The sequence below is a fragment of the Protomyctophum bolini genome, assembly GCF_963924005.1.
Source record: "Protomyctophum bolini genome assembly, chromosome: 22".
NCBI classification, from domain to species: domain Eukaryota; kingdom Metazoa; phylum Chordata; class Actinopteri; order Myctophiformes; family Myctophidae; genus Protomyctophum; species Protomyctophum bolini.
The window spans coordinates 34,318,320-34,331,285 of NC_137883.1; the positions used below are offsets into that span (position 1 = coordinate 34,318,320).

General features: G+C 44.7%; 1 protein-coding gene across 1 annotated transcript in view; it reads left to right on the forward strand.

Annotated features, from left to right (window-relative positions):
- The window catches only part of lrrc74b (leucine rich repeat containing 74B), a gene marked incomplete at both ends in the record, with an annotated part of 28,498 nt that continues 15,532 nt past the window's right edge, over positions 1-12,966 (forward strand). Inside the window, 5 exons of the mRNA XM_080755705.1 lie at positions 1-156; positions 1,358-1,556; positions 4,368-4,510; positions 5,955-6,087; positions 10,538-10,744. Coding sequence (XP_080611831.1) covers positions 1-156; positions 1,358-1,556; positions 4,368-4,510; positions 5,955-6,087; positions 10,538-10,744 — 838 coding nt within the window. The remainder of the gene's footprint in view (positions 157-1,357; positions 1,557-4,367; positions 4,511-5,954; positions 6,088-10,537; positions 10,745-12,966) is intronic.

Here is a 12,966-nt window from a genome sequence, read left to right on the forward strand (position 1 = left end):
ATGGTCCTCCATGGGAAGAAGCTAACCAAGGCCAAGGAGAGCCTGTTGCCTTCAGTGCAGGAGGATGAGGCTGAGACGCAGGGGGAGAAGGAGCTGCTGGGAGGGAGAGACATGAGCAGACCCCCAAGCACACCTGGGAGCAGGGTGGGCAACCAGGTAGGCAGTTCCATTGTGTGTGTGTGTGTGTGTGTGTGTGTGTGTGTGTGTGTGTGTGTGTGTGTGTGTGTGTGTGTGAGAGTGAGTGAGAGTGTGTGCGCGTGCATGTGTGTGCGTGTAATAGAGAGAGACAGTGGCTCAGGGGTAGAGCAGCCAGATGAATGGGAACCGCAAGGTCCACAGTTCGAACCACGGCTCCCCCAGAGTTAGTGTCGAAGTGTCCTTGAGCAAGACACTGAACCCCTAATTGCTCGCGATGTGCTGGTGGGTGCCTTGCATGGTTTCTTCTGCCATCGGTTATATGAATGAATGGGTGAATGGATGTATGCACAATCTGTAGCACTTTTGATAATGCGCTATATAAATGCACCATTTACACAATGCAGTGAAGTACCTAACCTTTAACAAATCTCTCTCCTTTCGTAAGACTGAGAACACTGTCTACACGGTAAAATCCTTAATCCATTCTGGATGGGAACCCCTTTTAGTGTTTTAACTAAGCATTATTTAGCTATTGAATTTTTTTTGAATATTTTGCCTTCTATATAGGTTGTTAATAGTATGGTCACATATTATGCCAATTATGAAAATTGCCCAACATATGCAAGTTAGCATCCGGCAGTTTCTCCATGCTGGGGGACCCATACTAAACATTTCTAACATAAAACGTTGGTGTACTCAACATGTCCGGGTTCACTTTTTGGCTACTAGGCTAATAGAGTCATGCAGGAGGAAGGCACGCTGCTCTCGTTGCAGGAAAGGGGCAGCGATTAGAAAGGTTTGGCCGTGACGGCACACGCATGGGGGGAAGTTGGCGATGACTGAAATTGGGAGCAAATTAACCCATTTCGAACCAAGACCGAGACAGTTTTCTGAAAAACCCATGTTTCTATGTCAGTCGTTCTCAAACATTTTCATGTCAAGCACCCCCAAAAATAAATGTAATTGGCCGCCGACCCCCCATCTGAAAATATGTTGTTCCGGGAACCCCCCAGAAGCAAAGATTTTAGTTCAAAACGTTCGCTCTGAAAGAATATATATTCAAAGATTTGTATCACATTTTCACGACTTTTTCACAAAAAAAATAGCAGACCTATACAAGCTCGTGAGCTTGTAGATCTGCTATTTTTCAATAGCTAAAGTAGAACGGAATGCTTAAAACACCAAAAGCCTTTTTCTTCTCTCCTCTCTCTTCCCCCAGCGGACGGTTTCCCGTGCAGGGGTCGACCCACGTGGGCCGGCAGCCCGGCGCCGGAGCCCTGCAGAGGAGGAGGAGGTGCTTGACAGGCGTGAGAGAGGGAAGGCAGAGAGGGAGGAGGAGGAGGAGGAGGAGGAAGGAGTGAGCGCTGAAGGAGAGGAGCTGGACGACCAGGACTATGACACCGACCTGGAGCTGGAAGGTGGGACGAGAGGCGATAATGAAAAGGAATGAATGGAGGACGGGAGTCGTGGATGGAATGGAAGGGCAGTCAGTGGTGGGGAGAAAAAAAAGTACCCGATCGTTTTACTTAACCCATTCTGACCTGAGATCAGATTCATACGAGGTTTCCACTTATGGACACACACTGGTCTGATTAACCCATTCTGACCTGAGATCAGATTCTGAAAAATGTCAGTCGTTCTTCGATTTTTCAAAAATAGCAGACCTACAAGCTCGTAGCGCGCCACTCGGTGGCGCGCTATGAGCTTGTAGATCTGCTATTTTTCAATAGCTAAAGCATAACATGATGCCATTCCCGGTCAGAATGGGTTAAGTAAAAGTGTCAACTGCAATGTGGAACAACTTAGTCTGTTACAAGTCCGGAATTCAAAATGTATACTTGCGTAAAAGTACAATACCGGCATATTTTCTTTTACTTTAAAGTACCTAAAGTAGAAAGTATAGCCTATACTCGCTATGCAGAATGTCTCATTTCAAGTTTTCGAAATGTATTATACAAATATTTAGAAAATGGCACATAATAGTAGATTGGCTATTTTCAAATGGCCCGAAATGTACATATATAGGGCTGAAGTGGTATGTTTAGTAATCAAAATCAAAATCTGCAAATTAACTATAGTAACTAAAGACTCAGATAAATGTAGTGGTACAATATTTGCCTCAGGAGGAGAGGACACTGCTAGCACTGACATTTAACCCATTCTGAACGGGAACCCGTTTTGGTGTCGGCATCATGTTATGCTTTAGCTATTGAAAAATAGCAGATCTACAAGCTCATAGCGCGCCACCGAGTGGCGCGCTACGAGCTTGTAGGTCTGCTATTTTTGAAAAATTCGAAGAACGACTGACATTTTTAGAATCTGATCTCAGGTCAGAATGGGTTAATCAGACCAGTGTGTGTCCAGTGGAAACCTCGTATGAATCTGATCTCAGGTCAGAATGGGTTAAGCCGTTTATTAGGTGCGAATATACAAAGAAACGGCAGTTTCTTTGTATATGGTTTCGACCTTGCATTCTTCATCAGAGGCAGTATTTGCCACTGAGATGTGAGAATGGAGTAGAAGTAAAAGTACTTGTGTGTATGTACTTAGCACAGTACTGGAGTAAATGTACACACACACACACACACACACACACACACACACACTCTGTGGGGTTTTCTTTTTTCTTTTCTTTTTTACAGCCAAGAGAGAAATGGCTCATACCGACGTGACATGAGTCATGCTTTTGACACTTTGGTCCACTTTGGTCCACGTTGGTCCACTTTGGTCCACTTTTGTCCACTTTGGTCCACTTTGGTCCACCCCGCACAGACCTCCCAGCTTTTCACAAACTCCTCCAGCATCACCTTTTGCACAAGAGCCCCCTGGTTAAGAGAGTGAATAGAACTCATTGGCTCTCTCATAGCTGTTGATCCGGTTCCAACTGGAGCACGCTTTTGCAAACGCACGTCTCTCAGTTTTAATCGTTACCCCCTCCTCCCCTCCCCTCCCCTCCCTCTCTCTGCCTCCAGGGCTGGATTAGCACCTCTGAGGGACCCTGCAGGGCACTGACTGAAGCTCCAAGGTTTAGTGCGATGTTTTGTTTGGTTTTATGCGGCTATTTTGGTCTTATTCCCGGGCCACCTATATATACCCCCCGCCCCCGGAGTACGTGACAGCCAGGCAGTAACAAACACATTATTTTTATTTGACCCACATAGTAAGCAAACGGGTGAGAGACTCCTGGAGTATTTCAGTGTTTTTATACCTTTTTTTTTTCGTCGAGCCACCTGACGCGCTATGTGTGCAGAATGAAAACAAAGCAATGCTGGATGGTCTTTTATTCCACTAGTGGGGGAATTCTTTTTTAGTTTTTAGTTTTTTAGGGCCCCCTGATGCCCAAGGGCCCCTGGGCACGTTCCCAAAGTGCCCATAGATCCGTCCCTCCTCTCTCTCTCTCTCTCTCTCTCTCTCTCTCTCTCTCTCTCTTCATCTCCCTCTGCTTTGTGTCGCCTTCTGTCTACGGGGTCTCCAAATGATGAAATGAAAAAGGATGGAACGGAAAATGTGATACAAAATAGAAACACCTACGCACTGTCGCCCCCACACATGTGGAGCCCTGCATCTTAACCCATTCTGCGCGGGAACCCCTTTTGGTGTTTTAAACATTATGTTATAATTTAGCTATTGAAAAATAGCAGATCTACAAGCTCGTAGCGCGCCACCGAGTGGCGCGCTACGAGCCTGTAGGTCTGATATTTTTGAAAAATCGTTAAAATGTGGCGCAAATCATTGAATATATATTCTTTCAGAGTGAACGTTTTTACTCAAATCTTTTAATTCTGGGGGTTCACTGGAACAACATATTTTCAGATAGGGGGTCGGCGGCCAATTACACATGAAATATTGAGCACCACTGACACAGAAACATAAGGTTTTTCAGAAAACTGTCATGATGTAGTCGAATCGTTTCCCAGGTCAAAATGGGTTAATGACTCCATCTCCGCCTTTTGTATCACGCTTTGAAAACCATCTCCATCTGGTTTGAATGAGGCTCCTCAGAAACCATGGAACTGTAAAACCTTAGGGGAATTTACAAATGGAACGTGAATAGAGAGTCTGAGGGAAAAAACGCCAGAAAACCTGTTTTTCTCTCTCTCTCTCTCTCTCTCTCTCTCTCTCTCTCTCTCTCTCTCTCTCTCTTGGGGAATTGATATTTGGCAGTGCAGAGGTTTTAGAGTGTGAAAAAAACACACATTATAAATGATAATGTCATGTTTCATTTACAGATATGCGTGAGGCGTACGACCCTACCGGACAGTCCCGCTACGCGGAGGCGTGCAGGGTTCTACGAGCGGTGCCCGCCTCGTACTTTCTGCGCTGCTCAAAGAACACAGAGCTGTCCATGACGCACCGTGGTCTCGGACCCCAGGTAAAGAACACAGAGCTGTCCATGACGCACCGTGGTCTCGGACCCCAGGTAAAGAACACAGAGCTGTCCATGACGCACCGTGGTCTCGGACCCCAGGTAAAGAACACAGAGCTGTCCATGACGCACCGTGGTCTCGGACCCCAGGTAAAGAACACAGAGCTGTCCATGACGCACCGTGGTCTCGGACCCCAGGTAAAGAACACAGAGCTGTCCATGACGCACCGTGGTCTCGGACCCCAGGTAAAGAACACAGAGCTGTCCATGACGCACCGTGGTCTCGGACCCCAGGTAAAGAACACAGAGCTGTCCATGACGCACCGTGGTCTCGGACCCCAGGTGAAGACAATTAAGACCTGAGGACCATTCTATACAAATGTCTTCTGAATCCTGACAGTTTTCTGAAAAACCCCGTGTTTCTATGTCAGTCAGTGGTTCTCAAACTAGTCCATGTCAAGGACCCCCAAGATTCGATGTAATTGGCCGCCGACCCCTATCTGAAGATATGTTGTTTCAGGGACCCCCCCCCCCCCCCCCCCCAGAAGCAAAGATTTGAGTTAAAGACTTTGGCTCTGACAGAATATATATTCAAAGATTTGCACTACATTTTCACAATCTTTCAAAAACAGCAGACCTACAAGCTCGTTAGCGTGGCACTCGGTGCCGCGCTATATGAGCTTGTAGATCTGCTATTTTTCAATAGCTAAAGCATAACATTACACTTAAAACACCAAAGATGTGCCCGTGAGTGAAACAAAGGCTTTCTATGACTTTGTTGTCATTGCTTTCACTGCTCCAGCTCAAATCAACGACCACTCGTGGTTATATATATATACAGTAGGAATTGCATATTAGAGCAATAAGCCCCAAGAGGCCATGGTTTACCGTGGATTTTAGAACGGCTAATACAAGACACGTAGTGAACTGTGCTTCGGCACGGATCGGCTTCCAAACAGCTTAGCAGTTCTGAAACAACAGTAAACAACAGCCTGGCTCGTGTGTCTTATTATTGTTTTTCTAAACCGGTTATAGTCCACTAGCCAGAGTTCTGAACCCTCCGACCCGGACATGTTGAGTACACCAATGTTTTATCTTAGAAATGTTGAGTATGTTTTATGTTAGAAATGTTGAGTATGGGTCCCCAGGATGTAGACGCTGCCGGATGCAAATTTGCATTATGTTGAGCAATTTTCTAAAATGGCATAATATGCATACCATTAACAAGTGTTAACATTACATAAGTTTAGCTTTGTTTGGATTTTAATACAAAAAGTTTGTTTCTTTCACATATAGTTAGTTTTAGTTTTAGCTATCATAACCATGGCGTGCTTGCGTGCGTGTGTGCGTGCGACCGTGCATATGCGTGCGTGCGTGCGTGTGTGTGTGTGATTGTGTGACCGTGCGTGTGTCTGTGTGCATGTGAGCGTGCGTGCGTGCCTGTCTGCAGGGCGCCACAGCGCTGGCAGTTCCCCTGGTAACCAACACTTCCATCCAGAGACTCAACCTGAGAGATAATTGGATGGAAGGAGCAGGAGGAGCGGCCATGGCTGAGATGTTAAAGGAGAACTGTTACATTACAGGTGATTTTATACTGGACTAGTGGACACTCCCTCTATCTGTCTTTCATCTTAAAGGAGAACTGTTACAGTATACTGGACTAGTGGACACTCCCTCTATCTGTCTTTCATCTTAAAGGAGAACTGTTACAGTACAGGTGATTTTATACTGGACTAGTGGACACTCCCTCTATCTGTCTTTCATCTTAAAGGAGAACTGTTACAGTACAGGTGATTTTATACTGGACTAGTGGACACTCCCTCTATCTGTCTTTCATCTTAAAGGAGAACTGTTACAGTACAGGTGTTTTTATACTGGACTAGTGGACACTCCCTCTATCTGTCTTTCATCTTCTCTCTTTCTCTCTCTCTCTCTCTCTCTGACGCCTGACGCGTCCCTGCTTTCCCTCGCGGAATTCTCCCCAGTGAGGGGTGACGTCGAAATTTAAAAAAGATTATTCTAAATAAATACCTCATGTTTCTGTATCAGTGGTTCTCAATATTTTATATCAAGGACCCCAAAAAATTATATGTAATTGGCCGCCGACCCCCCCGATCTGAAAATATGTTGTTCCAGTGAAAAATATAAAAAGAAACTCCTATGGAAAGGCTATATTATTTTACTTATATTGACCCTATAAACAATCCAAAACGCAAACAAGCAACTGCACTATATAAACAAGCCCAAAAACAGCAACTACTAGCGAGTACGCTACCATGATTTACAAGTATGCAACAAGCCCATATAAGCAGACCTGGCAACACTGCAGCATGCGCACTCATATTATCATCGGTGTTGATTTTGACAGCAACATTTTATTTAGTTTTAGTCATAGTCTTTTGAATGAAAGTCAATTTAGTTTGAGTCATATTTTAGTCATCTGAAATGTTCTAGTTTGAGTCAGCTAAATATCACTCACGAGATGTTAGTCCACTGAATCTACTGTTAATTTTGTCCACAAAAATGTATTTTAGCAGGTATTCATGCATGGCGTCATAATAATGGCACTTGCTTGCATGCTGAAAATAGCCGTGACGCATTGTGAGCTTGTAGATCTGCTATTTTCAGAGCACAACACCCACTAGCGCGGTGGCTCAGGGGTAGAGTGGCTGGCCAGTTCGAACCCGGGCTCCCCTAGAGTTAGTGTCGAAGTGTCCTTGAGCAAGACACTGCACAATCTATGTAAAGCGCCTTGGATAAAGGCGCTATATAAATGCACCATTTACCACTGACTAAAATATTTAATGTGAAAGTGGTTATATCTGTCTGGGGTTTAATAACTACAGAAAGATATTAGCAAGCTCATAATTAAAAAATAACTACATTGGCTCCATCGGGACATTATATATATAGGCAATCTTTTTCCCATTTACTGAAAGGTAATGATTTTTGGACAACCTTTGTTGTGTTCCCATTAAAAAAATGTAAAAGAAGAAGAACATTTGAGTCTGCAGTGCAATGCGTCTCGCGGCTCAGAAATGTGATAATTAGCTAGTACTTGTAGCCTAATTAGTGAGCAATCCTGAATATGCAAAAAGATGTCAGCCAAGAGTGCCAAGAGTGCACGTCTCTGTGTGTGTGTGTGTGTGTGTGTGTGTGTGTGTGTGTGTGTGTGTGTGTGTGTGTGTGTGTGTGTGTGTGTGTGTGTGTGTGTGTGTGTGTGTGTGTGTGTGTGTGTGCAGTATGTGTCGTTGCCTTCAGGCAGCAACCTTGTATGTACAAAACCAAGTATCCTGATGGAACCAAAAATAAATAAATCACGGAAAAGTGCTTAATCAATGACCTCTTTAATGCCCATCAATAGGCAAAGGAAAGGTACTATGTTTACCCAGGGTAACTGGACTAAGGAAAGGAAAGGTACTATGTTTACCCAGGGTAACTGGACTAAGGAAAGGAAAGGTACTATGTTTACCCAGGGTAACTGGACTAAGCTCAAGAACTTGTTTACAGCCAGGCCCTGCTCATAGAACATTTCATGGTAGGGGTTCAATGCCTTGCTCAAGGGCACTTCAGCGGTGGTAATTTTAACGTGCCGGTCCGGGGATACGAACTATAGCGACCTTCCGATATCAAGACCGCTCCGCAAACCGTTTGGCAAGCGCTGCCTCTCAAAGTCATAATTCCCCCTCCCCCTTTCCACGCCCCCTTTCCAGACCTATAGTGATGTTGACGTGACATTTTAACATTTGGAAACGGCCTTACAGTAAATGGTGCAGAGAAAGCAGGTAGGGATGTGTAGCTCTGGTCCATATATATAGCCTTATACTCACGGACCAGACCTTTCTCTGCACCATTTAAGGCCGTTTACAAATGTAAACATTTTTTAAAAGACCAGCAATGTTATTATGAAGAAAACAAGATGTTAAGACCGCTAAAAACAAATAGAATAAAGTTTACCTTCAGAAAAGGCGTTTTTTTTATGGCTTCTGAATGTAGGTCTTTTGACATGTAATGTCTATTGAGTAGTGACGTCACGTCAACAGGAGCAGCGGTGGCCGAACGGTTTGCGGAGCGGTCTTGATATCGGAAGGTCGCTAGTTCGTATCCCCGGCCCGGCACGTTAAAATGACCACCGCTGAAGTGCCCTTGAGCAAGGCATTGAACCCCTACCATGAAATGTTCTATGAGCAGGGCCTGGCTGTAAACAAGTTCTTGAGCTTAGTCCAGTTACCCTGGGTAAACATAGTACCTTTCCTTTCCTTAGGCCAGTTACCCTGGGTAAACATAGTACCTTTCCTTTCCTTAGTCCAGTTACCCTGGGTAAACATAGTACCTTTCCTTTCCTTAGTCCAGTTACCCTGGGTAAACATAGTACCTTTCCTTTCCTTAGTCCAGTTACCCTGGGTAAACATAGTACCTTTCCTTAGTCCAGTTACCCTGGGTAAACATGGTACCTTTCCTTAGTCCAGTTACCCTGGGTAAACATAGTACCTTTAGTCCAGTTACTCTGGGTAAACATAGTACCTTTCCTTTCCTTAGTCCAGTTACCCTGGGTAAACATAGTACCTTTCCTTTCCTTAGTCCAGTTACCCTGCAGGGTAAACATAGTACCTTTCCTTTCCTTAGTCCAGTTACCCTGCAGGGTAAACATGGTACCTTTCCTTTCCTTAGTCCAGTTACCCTGCAGGGTAAACATAGTACCTTTCCTTAGTCCAGTTACCCTGCAGGGTAAACATAGTACCTTTCCTTTCCTTAGTCCAGTTACCCTGCAGGGTAAACATGGTACCTTTCCTTTCCTTAGTCCAGTTACCCTGCAGGGTAAACATAGTACCTTTCCTTAGTCCAGTTACCCTGCAGGGTAAACATAGTATACCTTTCCTTAGTCCAGTTACCCTGCAGGGTAAACATAGTACCTTTCCTTAGTCCAGTTACCCTGCAGGGTAAACATAGTACCTTTCCTTAGTCCAGTTACCCTGCAGGGTAAACATAGTACCTTTCCTTTCAACACCACTAGGTCTGGAAAGGGGTCGTGGTAATTAAGGGCTGTGAGAGAGGCCTATGAACCAGCTCTTCCATACAGGAAAGGATTCCAAATAAGCCAGCTGGCTTCTTCCTTTCCTTTCCTTGCATTGTATTTTTGTTCTTTGATATGTACTGTCTATTTTTCATACTATGTGCTAAATAAATAAACCATAAACCACAAATATGACGCAGAATCCATTTCTAAATGGTAAAAAAAAAAGAAAAAAAAGACAAAGGGCATGCAAGTTCTCAAAGTGGGGCAGAGAGGTACAGAGAGACCCCCGGCCTAAATGTTCATGGGTCAGTTATGGGGGTCGATCTGCCGGAAACCTGAAATTAAAAAGGGTAGAGAATCAATGTCGTATCGTAAGCAAAGGCTCCATTTGATCCCATTTGTATTCTCTTTGGATTTAACACTTAATTTGCATTACTGATGTATAAGGCCAGGTACCACACAAGATGACTTTTAAGCTTTGACACCTTCTTTTAAATTGAACAATGGGCTGTCTGGAGGTGTGAAGTTGTGTGGCTGTGGGGGAGGGAAGGGTGGCAGGCAGCTAGGGGTCATTTTAGACCGAAAATGAATAGGCAGAGATGGTATGAGTGTGCCTAAATTCATATTTTAGACGCTCGATCGCACGCTGTGGGCTCCGATGCTGTGAAAAGTGCCTTCATCGCACCATAAGATGACTGTGACTGTGTTTTGAGAACAATGCTCTTCCATTGTGCTCGTACTGTATATGTGCATGTCTGCGTATAAAATTCATATTTAGAAAATGTTTCAGATAAATAAATAAAAAAACAGATGTTTTGAATCAAATACTTAGATAAAGTCATGGATTCAGGCTTAAGGGAGAACCTTCTGAGAGCTTCACGGCCAAAGTTAATCAACTTCAAACGTCTCAAAATGGGTCAGAAAGAAAGACCTCCCTCCCACTCACAGACTAAAGAATTTGACCGTGCATTTTGTGTTTGTTTGGTTCCTCCTCCTCCTCGTCATCATCATCCCAGATGTGGACCTGTCAGACAACAGCCTGGGGGAGAACGGGGCCCGGGCCGTGGCCGTCATGCTCCAGGAAAACACCAGCCTGGTGTCTCTCCGGCTGTCTGGGAACCGCCTGGACAGCCGCTGTGCGACGCACCTGGCCCGGGCCCTCAGCACCAACACCACGCTGCAGAACCTGGACCTCAGCCACAACGCCATGGGAGATGCCGCAGGTATGTGGACGACACATCCACCACCACCATGATGCAGCGGTTATGTCACAATGGTGGGCGCATTCATTCATTCACTGTGCCACGCACGCACGGCGCACGCACGGCGCACGCACGCATGTACTGCTTCGTCTATTTCTCGCTCAAATGTTTTCAATTTGAGCCATTTTTTTTAAACATTTTAAAATAAATATAGTTGAACTATTTTTAAATGTTTTAAAATAGTAAAAAAAGTGAGTGACCTCACTGGTTTGGAAAACCAGGAGCTCAAGTGGGATTGGAGGTGTTGAGGCAAAACTCAGGAGTGGAACTTTTATAGGCATGTCTTCCATATATGGCCAACACTACACTTCCCAGAGTGCAGCAGCAAAATGGCCACTGCTAATTAGGAGCACCTGAAGGGTTTTAAAGGCTGCACACAAACAAACCAGAGAAAACCAGAGAGAAGAAGCGCCAAGGTCTGTTAAAATGTTTATTTACTTGCATGTTTTAAATGCTGTTTTATGTTTTAACTACAGTGCTTACCATTTCAATTCAACACATTGCAGCATTACCTGTGTTCAAACACACTTGGCAGTGTCTGGGAATTTATTTCATTTTGTATTTGAAAGTGTAACTTTACAAAAGAATAAGACAAGTTATTTAAAATTATTTAAGATTTTAAAACGCTACAAAAAGTGGGGACAATTCACAATATTAAAGGTTTAAAATGCCTAGCTGTCTTTGTTCCATTTAAAGTGCTTAGATATTTACTTGAGTTGAAACATCTATCTAATTTAAAGTGTTTAATTTAAAATTATTATATATGTTATATTAAATTATTGACGAATAAATTGGAGTTTAAAAGACATTTAAATTAGACATTGATTGAATTGCTTAAAATGAACCTGATCGGAGCCTCCCTAGAGAGGAGATACAGTATGTTGGATTTAGGGGAAAATACATTCGACTAGATTCTATGATATTTGCATCTTATATCACTGACAAGACAGAAGAACGTACTACTGTTAATAAGTTCAGTATGAGAATGATAAAAGTGTGTTAAAAATATAAGAAATGCAAAGAGCTGTTTCTGAAGGTCAAAAAGGTATTAATCAGATTTGTGATGTTGTTCGCCTTTTAGGCAATTATCACATATCTAATTCTACAGACCTTGTCTACCTGCTACAACATCATGGCCGACTGCCAGGAGGAGGGAGGAGGAGGAGGAGGGCACCACCACCACCACGCGGGAGGAGGGGTGGAGGGGGGCAGCGTGAAGAGCGAGCCCAAGTGTCGTCCACATACCTGCGGCATCTCCCATGGCGTTGTGGCTGAGGTCCAGGTTCTGCAGCGTGGTGTTGGTGCTGAGGGCCCGGGCCAGGTGCGTCGCACAGCGGCTGTCAAGGGGGTTCCCAGACAGCCGGAGAGACACCATAATGAATTGCATTTTTATAGCGCTTTTCCAAGTGCTCAAAGCGCTTTACAATGGTTCATTCATTCATACATTGGGAGGTGAAGCGGCGAACAGTCGACGCCAGCGTCCTCACTTCCCACCCCCAATCCAACCCTTGATGCTGAGTGTCAAGCAGGGAGGCACTGGGTCCCATTATTTAGAGTCTTTGGTATGACCCGGCCGGGGATCGAACCCCGACCTCCCAGTCTCAGGGCGGACACTCTAACCACAAGGCCACTGAGCTGGTGTTTTCTGTTGTCTTGGGCGTCAGCTCGTCCATCGGTACCGAGCCGGACTCCGTGCTGGAGCAGCAGCAGCAGCAGCAGCACCACTACTCCACCAACTCCCAGGTGATGGGCACCGCTGGGGGCAACGCCGCCTACAACCCGGCGCTGCAGGCTAGAGGTTACACACCGGCTGCGACCGCCGCGCGGCGCCGCGGCGCCATCTCTGCTCGCACAAGGAGCCGTGACACGGGAGAGATGCCGTACTTCAGATGCAATACGTGTGATAAATTCTTCCGGCAACGCAGCGCACTGGAGATTCACCACAGGATTCACACCGGGGAAAGGCCATACTCCTGCACCACCTGCAACAAACACTTCAGAACCAGAGGGAGTTTAAGTCAACACAAGGAATCTCTGTATCATATAAAAAATTCAATAGGCCTATAACTGTATCGAATTGGTGTAATATCTACAATAAAAATGTACAGTAACTTATTGTTGGGTCATTTTACAATGTTTAACTGTATTTTGCAATGCATTATGGGAAAATAATCATTACAGAA